The 17,991-nt window shown below is 43.8% G+C and overlaps 2 protein-coding genes across 8 annotated transcripts in view; one reads left to right on the top strand and one right to left on the bottom strand.

Moving 5' to 3' along the window:
- PISD (phosphatidylserine decarboxylase) overlaps nt 1–9,356 on the bottom strand; it is a 51,056-nt gene extending 41,700 nt beyond the window's left edge. The window contains exons 1-2 of one of the 6 annotated variants that reach the window (XM_087943064.1): nt 9,086–9,356; nt 4,079–4,161 (exon numbers count right to left, since the gene is read on the bottom strand). Coding sequence is in view for 2 of the 6 variants with exons in the window: in XM_087943061.1 (XP_087799187.1) it covers nt 4,079–4,161; nt 9,086–9,132 (130 nt within the window). In the remaining 4 variants the exon portion in view is untranslated. The remainder of the gene's footprint in view (nt 1–4,078; nt 4,162–9,085) is intronic. The other 5 variants (XM_087943061.1, XM_087943062.1, XM_087943063.1 and 2 more) reach the window with 5 other exon arrangements.
- Nucleotides 9,357–10,638: 1,282 nt separating this feature from the next.
- The window catches only part of LOC113422152 (ovotransferrin-like), a 31,670-nt gene continuing 24,317 nt past the window's right edge, over nt 10,639–17,991 (top strand). For both annotated transcript variants that reach the window (XM_026682910.2, XM_087943058.1), the window contains exons 1-3: nt 10,639–10,846; nt 11,885–12,048; nt 14,384–14,483. In XM_026682910.2, the coding sequence (XP_026538695.2) occupies nt 10,762–10,846; nt 11,885–12,048; nt 14,384–14,483 (349 nt within the window). In that variant the 5' untranslated portion in view covers nt 10,639–10,761. The remainder of the gene's footprint in view (nt 10,847–11,884; nt 12,049–14,383; nt 14,484–17,991) is intronic.

Raw genomic sequence — 17,991 nt, 5'->3', positions numbered from 1 at the left:
GACAGCAGCTGCAGATGGACATGAGATGTTTAAAATCAATGAGGAAATGGGATTAATTTGATAATTTGATCTTCCTTGGATCAAGAATTGAGGGCACGAGGGCAGTTCTACATCTGAAAGGAAACGCAGGATAACCTTAAGCTACACTTCCGGTCATAAGTAGCTCCGAGGAGCCTGTCATAATTTTTACCCACAGCTATGCCACATATTTGTGGGTACATGTAAGTGCCAAAGGTGAAATAATATGGGTAATCTACAGTCTAGTGTCAACATGTGCTGTTTTGGCACCAGTTATTATGCTTTTTTTTTCTTTTCTTTAAATTTATTGGCCAGTCACCTCTAGTGGATGATGCCTTGAAGTCCATGTTTGTTTCATGTATATAGTGCCTCAAAATCCATGGTGGCCCAAATGATAAAATTAGAAAGATTGCTTATGGAGACATTTCTTAGGAAGTCTTCTCTAGCTGGGAATGTTAAGTCCATGATATTTGATTCTGCAGTTGTGAAAGTGCTAATGCTTGCCAGGGGTGGGATTCAACCGGTGCAATAACCGGTTCGGTGAGCGTGCGCTTTGTGCACATGTGCAGCATTTGAAAATCATCTCCTCCTGAAAGCCATGTGTAGCACAGGGCGTGTGCAGCGATCGGCTGTGCCGCGCAAAGCAGCTGAGGTTGAAAAAGCAGGAAATAAAGGACAGGTAAAAGCCCGGGTGGGTGGGTGGGCCGAACAGAAGAATCATTGGAGGAATCGGTTCCCTCTCAGCTGATCTTCGGAGCTACCGGTTCAGGAGAACCGGGCCAAACCGGCAGAATCCCACCTCTGCTTGAGACAATGAGACAGCCCAGATTCTGTAGTGCCTGACTGAAGCCCCAGGGATGTTTTCATGTAGATATGATCTTGTACAAGTAATCCTACTGGGAGTTTAGCAACCACTATTGGAGTTGGTACTTAAGTCACTAAGTGATACAGTTACTGAGAGAGACTATGCTTTCCTTTTTCACCACCCTTTGGAATGTTCACCCTGGGGGTGGAATAATTGGCAAGAAGGGAATTATTGTTTATAGTTACATTCAGTGGAGAGGACAGGAATAAATTACCAAAGAGGGAGAAGGCTCCTTATGGTTTTGCAATCCCTTCCTCTCCAATCTCTCTCCCTCTCCCCCTGGGGGAATAAAGGGAAGGGAGTAAAGAATTGTTCAGCACAGGAGAGATTGTCTAAAGGGATTGCGTACTTAAACAATCTCTCCACATTGTGAGGGGGGGGGAGGGGAGAAAAAAAGGATCAGGCATACAACAATATGTACTGACTGTAATGTAACGGTGCCAGACCTTTCCTGTTTTATGGACCAGTGCAAGGAGGGGGGATGACTCGCACAAATGGACCTTCGTGAACGCGCTCTCTCCCGCTGCTCTTGTCCACTGCTTCCGCGGCCCAGTTCTGAATGGGCTACAGCCCGGTACTGGGCCCCAGCCCAGGGATTGGGGACCCCTGCTCTAATGGCAATCCCATAACCACTGGAAGAAATTGTGAAGTTTGTAAATGTGTCTGTCTTTGTTGCAAAGCTATTCTTTTCAGCACCCTCGTAACTACCGACAGTTGCTGCTCTGGGCACTTGATAAACGAGGTCTACCTACATGCTTTCAGGCAATTCTTTTGTCAGATTCTGTAATTATCCCTGATGTGTTGTTGTGCAGGACAGTTGGAAGGTCAGCTTTACCAGATTGCCTAAATCAGGGGTCCCCCAACCACCGGTCCGCAGACCGGCACCGGGCCGTGGAACAAGTCCTACCGGGCCGCTGGCTTGCTGGGCGCCGCCATCTTTTTGATGAAAAAGTGCTTCCGGTGAGCTTTTCCGGGTAGAAAGCCACCATCTTTTGATGAAAAAGTGCTTCCGGCGAGGTCACCGGCAAGCACTTTTTCATCAAAAAGATGGCGGCGCCAGCTAATGCCGGTACCGGGCCGCGGCGTAAAAAGGTTGGGGATCACTGGCCTAAACGACGAAATCCACCTATTTGAAGATGACAACTGCTCCTCCTTTATCAGCTTGTTTGAGTTTGATGTCACGATAGTCTGACACGGGAGAACCTCATTTGCCTTTTCGTGAGGCTGAGCCAGGGCTGACCCACGGCAGCTGGGACGGAGGCTTGGGTGGGGAGGGAAAACTCGTGGCTGACTTGTCCTGCTCATTCTCTCAACTGTGTTCAATACTGCTGGCAGTGCATCTTGCTGGACTACTTGGAAGGGCTGGAGGTCAAGAGAGGCTGCTCTGCAGCGACTGCCCCCCTGTAATGCCTTTGCACGTGGCAGTTGTAACTGTGGTGTTGCAGAAGACCCTGGAGAGAAGAGTCCCTTGGATTACGAGGAGGTGAAATCGGTCGATCCTACAGGAAATGAGCCCGGACTGTCCTGAAGTTGAAGCTCAAATACTTTGGCCACCAAATGAGAAAAGAGAACTCCTTGGGAAAGACCCAGATGTTGGGGGAAACGGAAGGCAAAAGGAGGAGGGGACAGCAGAGGATGGGGTGATCAGCTGGTGTCATCAACGAAGTGAATAAGGGTTTGAGCAAACTCTGGGAGATGGTGGAAGACAAGGGAGGGGGGGCTGGCATGCTAAAAAGGTTCAGACACAATTTAGCGACTGAACAACAACAAAACAACTTTAGCTGCCCTTGGATACTACAGGGAAATTTTTAGCTGCAAAATGTATTGCCACACCTATTTCAGGGGGCTGCACTAGCTGCTGTTGAGCTTTTGGCAGCACAATCTAACGTCACTGAACCTGGGAGACAGCGGGACACTTGTTTCCTTCGCTGCTGGCTCCTAGTTCCAGGGCACTGGCTCTCTACCTACAGCCACACGTCAGTCTTCTTTCCAGACTGCTCGGTCTTGAGAAAACAGGTCCTGTATTCCTGCTGAAAATCAAAACCTGTTTTCTTGCCCAAGATCAAATATCATAAACCTGATGTTTTAAGCAAGGGTGGGGAATTATTGACTGGTGAACTAAGTCTGGCCATGACGCATTCTCACATGGTCTGTGGCATCCCCTCTTCAGACCCAGCCTGAGTAGCTCGGGTTGTCTCACTTCAGACCCCTCCTCCTCTCCCCCCAAAAAAAAAAAACAGGGGCCAGGAATTTAGGTCTACAGCTTCTTCTGCTATACGATACTAATTGACATATTGTGCTAAGGCATCATGTGATGTTTTTGATTTTAGGTTAGCCTGTTGGATAAACCTAACCACTGTGGCTTGAAAGTGACTTAGAACTGTTCCTTATTCAACAAACCACAATTAAACAAAGCATGGTTGTCACACAATATGAATCCAACTTGTGGTTTTAAAGCCCGTCCCTGAAATCCTATGTTCAGGTTTCCTCATCTCTAATTGCGCAAGGCTAACAGGTAACAATTTATTCCATAACTAAGTTCTAACTTGTTTGGAAATATTTCAAAATAAGTATATGAAAGAAGGACGTTTTGTTTTCAGACATACTGGAGAAGGTTTAAAATTTAGTTATGGTTTAAATAACTAATACAAAAGAAGTCTGATACAACTAATAATAAAAGCAAGAAGTGTGGAAAGGGAGTAATTTAAATGAGTATTTTCAGAGAAATTGGAAATTTACACGTATAAATGAACAAGAAAGTAAAGTTAAGGAAAATGTTTTCTTCTTCCTACTGGTATTTTCCTTAAATGTGTCTCACTGCTGCATGCATCACACACGTCACATGCAAATATAAATAATGAGTCAAATGAAGTAAGTCATGATATAAATTACCTGGTTATGTTTACTGTGTTGGGTGAATCCAGTTATTCTGGTTTACTGGATAAACCTTGCATAACCAAACTATAGCTCAGCATAATGGGAGAAACTCAAGTCAGTATATGGGGGAAAGGGCTGAACTTTGGGATGGAGAACCACCACCCGTTACCTGCAAGAATTCTATCAAGGACTCTGTCATGGTGGGGTTTGGCTGTCAGTTTCTTCTTCATTTCCTAGGGTTTTTTCTAGCATGAGTTTGCTATGGTCTCTGAATCCTTCACGTCTTCCAGATCAAACAAAAACTTCCAGGAGCCTTACCTGCAAAGAAGACGGGGGAAACTGGCTGCTTCAAAAATAACGTCTTCTTCAAGGGGAGGTTCCCATGCCACAGTACAATTCTGCTGAATAGAAAAATATCAGATACAGGTCAAATTACACGTACGTAAAATATTGATACAATATTGACTGTACTGATGTTCCCTAAATCGACTAAATATATATAATATAAACTCAAAAGTTTGAGGTTAAAGTTATCTAAAGTTATAATCATCCATGTAATTCTACCCGAAAGTAGATTATATTACGATTTATTCTATCATATTAGAAAAATTGTTGCCTGCAATGAGATACTTGTGACAAGATAAAAGAGCCACATGGAAGTAAAATATTTCAAAGATATATAAACACCAAAGTGGATTTAAAACCTTGGCCTAAATCTAATTACATCTGAAACCTGAATTACATGAAGTAATACTGCCCAACTCTAATTTGTGGGAAGGTAATTTAAATGAACTATTCAAAAAATAGTCTTTGAAATTACAATGGATTTTAGGGGTGAAACACTCAAGCAGGGGTGGGATTCAGCTGGTGTTACTACCAGTTCGGTGATTACGTTTTGCGTGTACGTTTTTGAATTATGGGAGTGGAAGTCCACAAGTCATAAAGTTGCCAAGTTTGGGGACCCCTGATATATGTAGTCACCAAACAAAGCTGGGAAACCAAATTTTCCAGATTAAAATGTTTCTCATGATGCAAGTCTGACCTATTGTTCCAAGGACTAGGCAAAGGGCAGGCAACAGTTGAAGAATTGATTCTAACCCTAATGCATGTAGAGCAGCATTTCTTGGCAACTTGCGTGGATTTCAATTCCCAGAATTTCCCAGCCAACCAAGTTAAGAAACACTGCTATAAGAGCTTCCTCTTCACCCTCATTCTTATACTTGGTCTGTATAATCTCCTAAGGCCTGATATGATCCAATCCTAGTGTCAGAAGGAGCAACTGAGTCTGCTCAGTGGAACCACAACAGATGGGAATGTTTGGGTTGACCTAGCAATCAAAAGGCCTTCACTATTCTTGGCCAAATCTGCTTTAGGGCTTAGCAAACTGCATGAACCTGATCAGCTCTGGCTTTCCAATGAATTATTAGGAAGCCCTGTCGTCACATATTCACATAGATGATTTCCCTTGCAAGGATGGCCAGAAGTGTGTGTCACTTTCCCTTTTGGTATCCCTCCACACCAACTGGCAGCGCTGGATGTTCAGAATGTCAAGACAGCCAATCCTCCTGCCTGCTGAATGACCCTTCCCTCCATGTGGCCCTGGGAGGGGATGAGGCAACAGAGGACAGTTTGGACACCCAGATCAAAAACCCACGTTAGGACCACAGATAATGTATGATATAACACGTGTGTGTGTGTGTGTGTGTGTGTGTGTTCAAACAGAAGTAGAACATGCTGGAATAAAATAGCCTTCTATGGCCTTAGGAGTCCAGTTGGGGAGGCTCAGGGGGTCTGTAGGTGATTAGCACCGATTGGATCAAGAAACCCCTGCAAGAAAACACGCAAGCTCAGAGAGCACCAAGGTCAACCCTGAGCTAAAAATATTTTGTATCTATGGAGGTTCTCAGTCACCCAGGCCGTGGTTGTCCCAAAGGTGCATTTTCAAGAGGCAATTGGATTTTTTGGGTTTTTCTTCAAAGATGTTTGACTTCTCATCCAAGAAGCTTCTCCAGCTCTGACAGGATAGTGGGGAATGGAAGGATAGGAAGACAACAAAGTCCCCATTTTGGACAGAGAGGACCGCTGGTTTGAAAGTGGGGTCAAAGAGGCCAACTGCCCAAATTGAACAGCCCTCCCTCAATAGAGGGGGGGGATAGGGCGTCACCTGTCTCCAGTCTACAACTCAGTCCTTTCAGCAGTTACAAGCCGACGCCACACCCATTTGTTGGCCACTCAGGTGACCATGACGTACAGGTAAACCTCCTGGTGACCTTAATGACTAGCTAAAGGAATGCAAATATCCAGCTGTCTGCAAGGAGTATAAATCCTTCCATTCCCCACCATCCAGCTGAAGAAGTGAAACAGGTTCAAAGAAAAACCAGAAAGTCCTCTTGTAAAAGCACCTTTGGGACATCCTTTATTGACACTTCAGCCCTTTCTCTCACACTCAAAACAACAAAGGCAAGTCAATTAATACCCTCTTCTCATGTATCACAGGTGTCCCTTCAACCAAAGTCTTGGGCTGCCCATGTCTTCCAAACCTAAAGCCTACAAAAAGTCTATAAACCTGGTTCATGTTCCAGAAGCCTAAGATTTTGGCTGAAGAGATATGAGTGATTGTGGCAGGGGCTTGATCAACCTGCATCCGCTCATTTGTGGCAGATATTTTGACTTAGCCATATGAATACATCAAAAGGAAAACGTTTAGAGGCACAAGATTTCCAGGTGGCTCTGTACAAGAGTCTGTTCTACCAGTACAATCACAACTCAGAGCATTGAAGTTCAAAGCTGATTCACACACCAACTCCTCTAATTTAGACTATTCCTAACTTGTACACAGTATTTTTTCCTGCCAGTCCAAATTTCTTTCAAATTCTCTCTTCAGAATTTTTACCAATGTCACTGGATGTAATATGATAACATCATCTTTATGCCTGGCCTGTATCAGACTCTGAATCAGGGATGAAAAGTCCAACTTAGTTCTCCTGGGTTTCTCGCTGGCTTTTTTATATCTATCTGACATGTTGCACAGCTCTTCCATGCTATTTAGCAAACCAGGTGAAACTAGTAGTGGATATAATTTGGAGCTCTGCAATGAAATTCCAACAGTACCCAAACTGCAATCAGATTCTTAACTATCGGACTACTCAAGTGGTCAGTATCTTTGAAGAAATCTATTTTTGGGGAAATGGGTGACTAAAGGAAGAACAACTGCAATTAAATTTAATTGCATTTAAATTGAATTGACTGAGGTTTTTCTGGTCAGCAAAAAACTAGACTCTGAGGCAGTATTTCATTAACTTTATTTAAGGTGAGACTGTGTTCTACCCAAACAATACAGTTTCTTCCCAAATGAACACTCCTTGTCCTTCGACTTTTGCTGAATTTAGTTGCAGCAGAAGACTTGCACAATGACATCTCCTGTGTCAACTGTGACCATGGCTGAACCACTTGGATTTGGCAAACAGACATTCACAATCCAATGCGCTCTACGTGGGACTGTCTTTAAAGAGAATCCAGAAAGGGTGGTTGATGCCAATGAAGCAGATATGCAGCTTGTATGATGCCCATCCAAAAAGATCTGCCCCATTTGCCAATTACTTTCCGGGTACCCCTTAAAGTGCCAACACTGATTGTTTAAAGCAGGGGTGTCCAACCTTGGCAATTTAAGACTTGTGGACTTCAACTCCCAGGGTTCCTCAGCCAGCAAAGCTGGCTGAGGAACTCTGGGAGTTGAAGTCCACAAGTCTTAAAGTTGCCAAGGTTGGACACCCCTGGTTTAAAGCCCGATTAACTGCCAGGAAAACCTACAGGAGATGCTGCTTTGAAGATCCACAACTCTCCCAGAAGCGAGAGATATTCTCAGGAAGAGAATATTTTGCTGCTTTGTTGCCTGACAAGCTCCCTTTGCCTCTATCCCAACCCCAATGTTTAGATTGGAACATTACAAAAACTCATTTCTTTTGAAGACTTTTGATTTAAATATTGATTTTAAAGGTTTTTAATGTTTTAAAAATATCAGCTGCCCTCAAGGATACCTACAGTGTATATAACACAAAATAAATAAGAAATTGGTCTAAAGCCAGGTTAACCTAGTGATCAAGGCACCAATCTGGCAACAGGGGGACCATCAGTTTCCAGTCCTTCCTTAGGCAAGATAGCCAACTGGGTAATCTTGAGCCAGGCACTCACTCTCAGCCATAGGAAGGAGGCAATGGCGCAAATCATTTCTGAAAACTTGCCAAGAAAACCACTGGAATTACAGTAGCTCAGGCAGAGGCCAGAAGTCAACACTGACTTGAAGGCACCAAAAACAAAACAGAATTTGACCTCATTCAGAGAAATTGAGTCACATTTGGCAACTAACCAGCACCTAGAATGGGGTCAAGCAGGCCAGACGTTTGATTAAAAAGAGGCTTCTAAGACGTGCATCCTTGGCACAGCAAAATACCAGCCTTGTTTTCAATCCTCCCTTTGCCACAAGCCAGAAAAGCAGGACTTGCAAAGATTAAAGAAACAAATCAATCAGGGGCCATCTGCCAAGTCTCAAGGGTAACTTCACCAGCAGGCAAGAGCTGCTGATAAAAGCTTCATTTGCATAAAGGGGCACCTTGGCCAGGTGCATCCTGCAGAAGAAGAGGGGAGCCCCCATTACACAATCAAGCCCCTGCCCTCTTTTTGACATCCCTGCCACTCGCTATAAAGAATAATCGAGCTGTGTTCAGCGTTCATTCTTTTAAGGCTAACTGGATCGATCTGTTGAAAACCCTGGGCTATTTTCAGGCGGGTGGACTTCAACTCCCAGAATCCTTCAGCGGGCTGTCCTGGCAAGTTCTGCTGGCAAGAGAATCCTGGGAGTTGAAGTCCACCCGAGTGGATCTAGCCAAGGTTGAAGAAGGCGGCTTCCCAATATCCCCTGTACGGTTCCCCCCCCGAGCCGGGAAGGAAGCGAGGCCGCCGCTCCTCTCCGCCAGGACCCTCACGTGCCTGTCGGTCCTTACGGGGAGCTCCAAAGGCAGGGCCCCGTCAGGGGTCGGAGGGCCTGGGGTGGACACGGGTTCTAACGAGTCCCCCACCGGACGAGAACCCGCCGACCCCGCCGTCACACGCGGCCCTGGGTCTCCGAGGGCCAAACGCGGGTCTTCCCGGGGCCAGGAGGGGGAGGTTGGCCTCTCTGGTGGCCCGACGCGTCCTCGGAGGAGCCCGAGACACCGGCTCCGTTTTCCCCACCCCAAGGCCGGCTTCCCACGACGGGCGGCCGGAGCTCCGCGGGGAGCGGGGCTTCCTCACGCCGAGCCCTCCTCCGCCCCGAACAGCCCCCGGTACCTGCTGCCGGCCACCCGTTGGGCCACCCTCGCCGCCGCCGCCGCCATCTTGCCGCGTCCTCCCGCGCCGCCACCAACCGCTACGGCAGTGCGAGCCTGAGGGCGGCTGCGCTCCGTCTTTCTCCTCACGCCCGCCCCGTGAGGTAGGCCGCTCCGGAGAGGGCCGCCGCGGCTGGAGCCACGCCCCCCTCCGCCGGATCACAACGCCCATCCTCCTCAGCCTGAAGGGCTGCGCTGTGGAAGTGGCCTGTTCCCCTGCCCGTCGCTATAAAGACAGAATGTTATTTTATGTGGTTATGGCTATACGTACGCACATATACACACACGTGAGGTACAATTATGTACGACACGGTTATAAATAACTGTCTCACAGATATGCGAGGGCCTCTGCTGAATAGATCACCATGTCGCCAATTGGGATTGTTTTAAAAGAAATTAAACTTACTTAGGCTAACTTTATTGTCACTTTGAATGGACATTAATTGGCATACATTAAATTGAAATTTCGTTGCGTACAGCTCTCAAAGGGTGACCACCTCCAGTCATGATTGAATAATAAATAAAAAAAAGATGATGCATATACCCACATGTAGCACTAAAAAGAAAAAACACTAAAATATATTTTTAGTGTTTTTTCATAAGAGATCCACTTGCAGATGGGATGCTGGCGGAACCCAATTTATTGCTTATTATTTTATGCATGTATATCCCATCTTTTATTATTTTTATAAATTACTCAAGGACTTCAGGACTTGTTGCTGTTGGAAAGGAAAAAAAGGAACATCTCTCTGTTGGCCGGAGAAGCTGTGGCCACCACTGGAGAAGATGCCCTGACTGAGTGCCTCTGCAGTCCCTAGTTGGCCAAAATCTTGGTGGTGGCCATTTGGGCAGAGAGCATCATTGTCTGTGGTGGTCCAGAGTTGGGATGGTAACTTTGTATTGACGCTTGGAGCTGTCTAGGGAGATCTTGGTGGAGAGCTTCTGTCTAATTTTAGAGTCCACCGTCAACAGACAATGAACCAATAGTCAAAAGATGCCATAAAGCAGTTACGAAGGTCTTATGTGAAGACCCAGCTCTCTGGGAAAGGTGGAAAGAAAGAAAAGCAGAAGACAACTGGTAGCAAGGAGGATGGGCTTGGTTACAGTGCCCATGAGATCACCTAAGTCCTCCTATTGAAAATCTAACTTTGACTGCTAAGGAGTTGATAACAATTTGATGACTCATAATCAATTTGATGACTCAAAAGGTTAATACGGTAATACCGGTAAATAGAAGATACAGATCTACACATCATCGTTGAAAAAGATGCTATTGGAGTCCTGATTTTTCACTACCGTGAATGTCTTCTACAACGTCTTCATTAGTCAACATGTTGATGTGTGGGATGCCTCACCAGGCTAGTCTAAATCTAATCCAGGGCAGTGTCTTCCTTTAAATGTAGCACATGATTTTTAAGCACTGCGGAAGAGTTGGAAGAGAAAAGCAAAAGGTTTGCAATCCTTTTATGTTGCCTGGCTGCATTGTAAAGTTTCCCATTAGCACTCACGGATTGGCCTCCTTTCCTGCCCACCCCATCGCTTTCACTTTCAGCTTCTGCACCGTGAGTTTTTCAATCTCCCTCCCCCGCCCAAATTCCTGTCACTGCTTTGGAATCTTTGGAATGAGGGAAGGGGAAGATGATTTGTGCCTCTGCCGTCATGAAGTTGTTGTTTCTTGTGGCTGTTCTCTTGGCCTTCCTTGCTGTTGCTCATCTAGCCGCAGGTAGGGGTGACAAAAAAAGAGGGGGGGTTATCTAGTTCAAACATCTTTTTTTTGCTTATGCTCTCCCTGATCACACTATCTAATTTTTGAACATTAGACCCATCTTCAACACTGGAGCTCTGGTTGATAATTGTCTTGTCAAGGGGATCTCATGGAATGGGCAAAATCCAGCCCAGAAGTTATGGGTGCTCCATCACTGGAGCCTTAAGAAGAGACTGGACAGCCATTTGTCTGAAATGGTATGGGGTATCCTGCTAGATGGAGGGTTGGACTGTGGGGCCTCCAGTGTCCTTCCAAGTCTATTATTCTGCTATTCTTTCTGTGATCACATATATCCGTCCTATCAAGTCCAAAGAAAATCAGGAATGGTATAGAACCTCCTGCCACAGTCCAATGACAAGAAGACTTCCAAGCCCTATTATTCTATGTCCTATTATTGTTCCAGGGACATAGAGTTGGATCTTAGCTATTCTGCTATTTATCTCTTGGCTAGCATGTTAGGCACCCCATGTTTCTGACTTGTGAAGACTTAAGCCAGGAATGTAGTGAGAGTGGAGGAATGGGTATGGAAGAAGTATGATCTCGAGTGTGATTGCATAACCCAGAGCATAAACATAAGTGGGGCTTATTCTTGAGTAGATGATTTTAGACTTTGTACAGTTGGAGTGTAGTATGAAGAACATGTTGTCTCACAGGTAGACTTTGAATGAAAAGGATCCATTGACTTCCAAAGGGGGCTAACCATACTTGTAAGTTCCCCAGGTCAAAGTGGACAGGGCTAAGAAGGTGCAACACACTTAAATAGACATGACCCTGTGTTGGTCATTTGGAGATGACCTGGGTGGGTCTGTTGCTATAAGCCAGAGGTCTCCAAACTTGGGAACTTTAAGACTTGTGGACTTCAACTTCCAGAATTCTCCAGCCAGTTCTGCTGGGAATTGAAGTCCACAAGTCTTAAAGTTGCCAGGTTTGGGGACCCCTGCTAGAAGCTATTTAGCTTGCAAAGGCTGTGTTGTTTAACCTTCTATGTGCTTGCAGGGAAGAAGCTCCGCTGGTGCACGCTTTCCCCTCTGGAGCAGAAGAAATGCTCTGAGCTCTCCAAAGCACTTCTGTCTGCTTTGTCGCCTGTCCCCAGCAGTCCTTTTAAGAGGGTTTCTTGCATCCTAGCCCACAGCACTTATGACTGTATCAACAAGATTCGGGTGAGTGTCTCAAAATTCACCCAGTTCAGCTTGTGGTGCCCAGTGGACATGGCAGAGCTCCAGACTGCAATTGGGGCATCCCTACTGAGAAGCCCATATTCCTGGATTAAACCTCCTGGGGGGAAGCCTGGGATGCCTCTGTTCAGGCAGGGAACCCAACCTTGGTCTAGGTCAGGGGTCTCAAACTCGCGGCCCGCGGGCCAATTGTGGCCCGCAGGACGATATCCTGTGGCCCCCACCGTGATATGAAAGTATAATATTAGTGCGGCCCGCAGGGGGAATGGACCTCTGAAGGAAGTCCCGCCCGCCGTTCCTCGTCGTGGCTTCTTCTCCACCCTGAACTTTAACAAGTCCAAGTACAGGTCCAGACTTACTGATGATCATCTTCAAGCCATACTGAGGGCCTCAAGTGCCTCCTCTCTCAAGCCAAATGTGGCTCAGATATGTGAGAGGAAGCGTTGTCGAGTCTCTGGCAGCCAGGAGTAAGCTGGAGAAGCCATGTTCTGAGGAACTGTTCATGATCTTCATTCCATGTTCCATTCATGTGTTCAGGACAGTTCATGTATTGGAGAAATCATTAACTGTTGATGACATTTGAGGATATTTTTTTAACAACGTTTTTTGGGGAATCCCTTATGCGGCCCAGCCTCACCCAGACTCTGCCTCCAGCGGCCCCCAGGTAAATTGAGTTTGAGACCCCTGGTCTAGGTCCTCTTGGCCACAGAGACCATCTGTACAGCTCAAGACATTCTGATCGGTTTTTAATTTTGGAATTTACATTACATTTATACCCCATCTTTCTCTTTGTACAAGTGCTCTGGTTAGCTTAAAATGGTGAACTATTTAAGCCTCAACTGGCTAGGAGAACAATTAAAGGGGATACGAAAATGGTGTGGAAATCATTCTAGAACAGATCCTCATCGCTTTAGAAAGACTCTTTCTACTGGGATGAGACCAAGTCCTTTACTCTTCACAAGTTTCATTGAACATTTGGATGAAGGGGCAGAATGAGTGCTCTGCTGATGTGCTGATCACACAGGTTGCTGTTGTTGTTGGGTTTTTTTGGGGGGGGAGGTCACTGGCAGAATAATTTCAAAATTAAACTGTTGAAAAGAAGAAGAGCTCCCAAGAGCAGTAAGGAGAATGTTTGCCTTTGTAAATAAATAAACAGTACAAATTACTATTTACTTCTTTGGAGAAACAACTTTATCAGATCATCCCTGAACTGCTGAACTGCTAAGCAGATGACACAGATACTCTGAGGTGTAACTCATTTAGTTGGGGATGCCACCCTTTTGAACATGGTATTTAATCATGATAGCCTCTTTCATTACCCTGGGATGATGACAGGGTGGATGTCTTGTGCTTTGTGACCCTGGGATGCAGTGAATTATGACTGTCTTTCCGCTCGGGGCTTTCCCTCAGGGCTGTTAGCATCAGGAATCCAGGCAAGAAGCACAAGCGCTGCGTTCTCTTAAGGTGCTTAAGGCTGATTTTTTTTTTGTTATTTGAGCATAACATCTTCCAAGAACCTCAGCTAACTAACCTAGGTGCTTCTAAAAAGGTTAAATCAGGGCAGTTGGACCAAAGTTTATTAAACATTTTAATTTTTGCAATACATTTTGGGGTGAAGCTTCTGCAGTTGTTATGGCAAAAGTTGGTGCATTCCAACGACTCTCTGACTCTCTGCCTATCTTAAATTTTTCATTGGGACTGAAGAAGTTACTTGGGTGAGTAATGAAACGTCCTAGTTTAATAAACTTTAGTCCAGTTGCCATGATTTAACCAGACCAACAGCCCATGATTTAACCAGTTTAGGTGTTTTTGGCCTGGATAATTGTGTCCTCATTTACATAACCTAGGAGTAAACTCAGCACCTCATAATGGTGAAGTGGCGTGATCACTGGAAAACCTATTACCTGTTATTATATTAGTGTTCCTGCTTCATTTGTAAAGGATTAGTGTCCAGATATTGTTGGCTACTAATTAACCATTGCTATAGATAGTTATCTGAGATGTTATTCTCAGATAACAACAACAAAAAAATCAGCACTGAGCACCTTAAAAAACTGAAGCGCCTTGTGGGTTTTTTCTGGATTCCTGGTGCTAAGCAGCCCTGAGGACAGCCATTATTCACTGCATCCCCTGGTCACAAAGCACAAGACATCCACTGCCTGGATGGTTGGGGAATTCTGGGAGTTGAAGTCCACACTGCCAAGGTTGAGGAGCACTGAACTGTTGCATCATGCAGAGGATATTCTTCTGTAATTAGAAGCAAGATGCCAGGTGGACCTGAAGAGAAGAAACTAAAAACGTTGCTTTAAATCTCTCCCAGGAGAATAAAGCTGATGCAGTTTCCTTGGATTCCGGAGATGCATACTCTGCTGTAAAGCTTTATGGCTTGACTGTGGTGGCCAAGGAGATCTATTTGGGAGGTCAGTTACCTTCTTCCCAGAGCCAATCTTCTTTATTCATATCAGAAGCAGCATTACTAAGATTTTTTTTTTGTAAATTTTAGTTGAGTTTTCACAAAAAAAAAACAAAAAAAAATCTTTTTTGAAAGTAGCGTAATCCCAGGTTACATTTCTTCGTACAGACACAAATTCAATTTCGTGCTCATTTTTATGTTCTATTCCATATCTTATTACTGTTTTACATTTTCTACATAGCTTCTCCCCTCTTTTAATTTTCTCAATTTTATTTTAATTATCTCATCTCAATTCAAATCATTATATTTATACTTTTTGTCTATCCTGTTTCAATTTCATATTATCTTTTCTCATTAAACAAAGTTTGTCCTGTAGTTGCTGATTGGAGTATGACACCTTTATATCTTTTAAGTTTATCCATTTAACTCTTATTTAGGCTTCAATATATACCTTAAAGTTATAACATTCAATATAATACATAACTTCCATTCGGATTCTGCTTGGTACATTCTTAAAATACACACTATATTCTTTAAAAAAAGATTATAAATATATGTAATTAAAACAACATATTCCATTCCAATTCAATTCTATCATTAATGTTAATATTCATTAAAATCTTAACTTCTTTAACATTACTTTTCAATTAAATATCATACTTCTATGGGAACAGTTATAAGCTTTCCATAATTAATTTCCCCCTCCTCTTCACTTATATTTTATAAAACATTAACTAATTAAAATGTTCCCGTCCCTTTCTAATTCAATTTTCTCATTTATTTTATTTCGTTTATTTTATTCACAAACATTTCACTAGATTACAGTAACTATTTTATCCCTCATTTTAATCATACATTGTTTCCAATTTCCTAAAATTATTTCTATTACTAATATAACAATGCAATCTTATATACCTTTACAGAATCCCTTTTTCAGTTAAATTTTCACCCATTATCTCTAAATAGGCCCTGTTTCTCTATATCTTGTTTCTGTCCTTTGTAACTTCTTTTCCTTTCCTTCTTCCCTCTCTTCTTCTCTCTCCCCTTTTTACCCCCTTGTATCTCTACCTCTATTTCTCTCTTCTGTATTCCCCTCTTCTGTTGCTTTCCAATATTACACTTATTTTTCGAACTATTTTTCTTTTCTTTGGTTGTTTTTTTAAGTCTTAAATTCTCCATTCTCTTTCCCCCCTTTCCTTTTTCTTCCCCACATAGAATTACTTGTTCATTAAAGATGGCTTCTTCTTTGTCCCAGTCTTCTTGTTTTGCAGACGTTTCTTGTTGTTTCTCATAGTTCCAAATCTCCATTTCTAAGAATTGAAAAAGGAAGCCAAAAGAATCCCTCCCTTCTTGTGCATCTTCTTTGTACTTTTTAAGTTCCATTTTCAATTCATCCAGAAGTAGTGCCATTGTATAAATTTTTAAACAACCACCCGATTAATTTTAGTCATTCAAATGCAATAACCAAGAATCCAAAGATCACCAAGTAATCCAAATACATGCAAGCTGTTTCTTTTTGCTTTTTTTTTTTTTCACTTTCTCTTCCTGGGGTTCTACTATTTAGTTGCCAAATTTCAGTTAAAATGTATCTTTTAGAAGTCTTGTTGAAGTTTTACTGTAGATTCCTTTTAATTCCAGGCAGTCTCCTCCCTTTTTTCCCAGATCCTGCCCTTTTATTCTTTTTCTCTCCTTTCCTGCTTATAAAAATTTTTTAGTGTCCAGAAATCTTTATTATCCCTTTGACATTTTGTTTTATTTTCAGCTTAATTGTCTGTTGATGTCAAAATGGATTTTTTCCCCGATTTCTTATTTAAGTCTCTTAGTTGTCAGTATAGGGAAAGGGAGAGAAGAAAAAAAACCCAAACCTTTCCCTTTTCACTTTCCTTCGCTGCTTCAGACTCTTCTTTGGGAACGATGTTAATTTTTTTAGTTTAAATTCCAGGATACCTTAGTTGTTGCTTTTGCAATTTAACCCGGTCGGCCAAAACTTTCACTTCTTATCTTCCTCCTGCACATTCTTTTCCGGTCGAGTTCTTCTTTGAGGTGGCCATTTCTGACCACCGCTGCAACCGCCTTCACGAAAGGGAGTAATGGCCAGCTGAGGAGGAGAGATGCAGCTCTCCTCAACCCTGCTGGCAGTCTCCCCCCTCTTCACCACTTCTACAGGGTGGCTTGGCCCCAAAACCAGCCGGCTCGGGGTGCTCCAGTGGCGAGCCCAGACCGTAACTGCACACGATCGCGGATTTCTGTCTGTCGCCGAAGAAGCTCAAACCAGAAGTCCAGCATTACTAAGATTTTTTGTGTGTACAAACGTAAGAACATAAAATGTAAAATGTACAAAAGCCTAGTTTGGGTAGTGCTTGCCAAGAAGTGTGCAACATTGACTGCATTCTGTCACACAGTCATAGAGTTCATTGGGCAGGGCACAGGGTAGTTTGCAGATCGTCTCATCCACAGCAAGCAGAAGTCATCCAGTATGGCCATTTATTCAAGATGTCTCAGAGCCTATGACCAGGGCCCAGAGAAAGACAGGGAGTTTCCTTGTCCAAGGCTGTTGACAGAGGAGGGATTTCTAGGACAAAAGGCTACTGTGAGTGGGATGTTCTGGCCAGGCCTGGTGCTGGAGGAAAAGATCAGGCTGCAAAATTTCTTCAGAAAAGAAGCCACATAGGAAATAGCAATAGCCCTAGCCCTTAGACTTATATACCACTTCACAGCGCTTTTACAGCCCACTCTAAGCGGTTTACAGAGTCAGCCTCTTGCCCCCAACAATCTGGATCCTCATTTTACCCACCTTGGAAGGAGGGAAGGCTGAGTCAAAACCTTGAGCCTGGTGAGAATTGAACTCCTGGCAGTGGGCAGAGTTTGCCTGCAATAGCAATAGTCCTTCGACTTATATATCGCTTTACAGTGTTTTTACAGCCCTCTCTAAGTGGTTTACAGAGTCAGCTATTGCCCCCAACAATCTGGGTCCTCAGTTTATTGACCTTGGAAGGATGGAAGGCTGAGTCAACCTTGAGCCAGTGAGAATTGAACTGCTGAACTGCAGCCAGCAGAAGTAGCCTGCAGTACTGCATTCTAACCACTGCGCCACTACAGAAAGTTGCCTTGGGCCACCTGCCCCACCCTGGCAGGTCTCCTTACCAGGAAAGCTCACTGATGCCAGTGAGATTTAGACCTAGGCACTATACCCAGGGCTATTCCTTTTCCAAAAAAGGATTAGAAATGTTAATGAGAGCAATAGATAAGACCAATTGACGTTAAAAAATGAAAAGTACAGAAAGAAAAAGAGGGCAAAAAAGAATGTTTACGGAAATTGCTTCCGATCTTCTTCGTAACAAGCCAACTTCGCATTTCTTGACCACCATTAATAATTCTATGACATGAATCACTTTTTACCAACTCCCAACTACTAACTATCCACAAATCATTAAACGATTCCATCCAGGAGCAGCAAAAAGTCCATAAAGGGTACTCTGAACTTTATAAAAATATTTATTATTTTATCCCTCATG

This window comes from Notechis scutatus, chromosome 13 (assembly GCF_049901735.1).
Source record: "Notechis scutatus isolate UNSWTSFEM ecotype Mainland chromosome 13, rNotScu1.2, whole genome shotgun sequence".
Classification (NCBI taxonomy): Eukaryota; Metazoa; Chordata; class Lepidosauria; order Squamata; family Elapidae; genus Notechis; species Notechis scutatus.
Note: the sequence above shows the minus strand (reverse complement) of the source record. Positions and strands in the feature narration are given on the sequence as shown.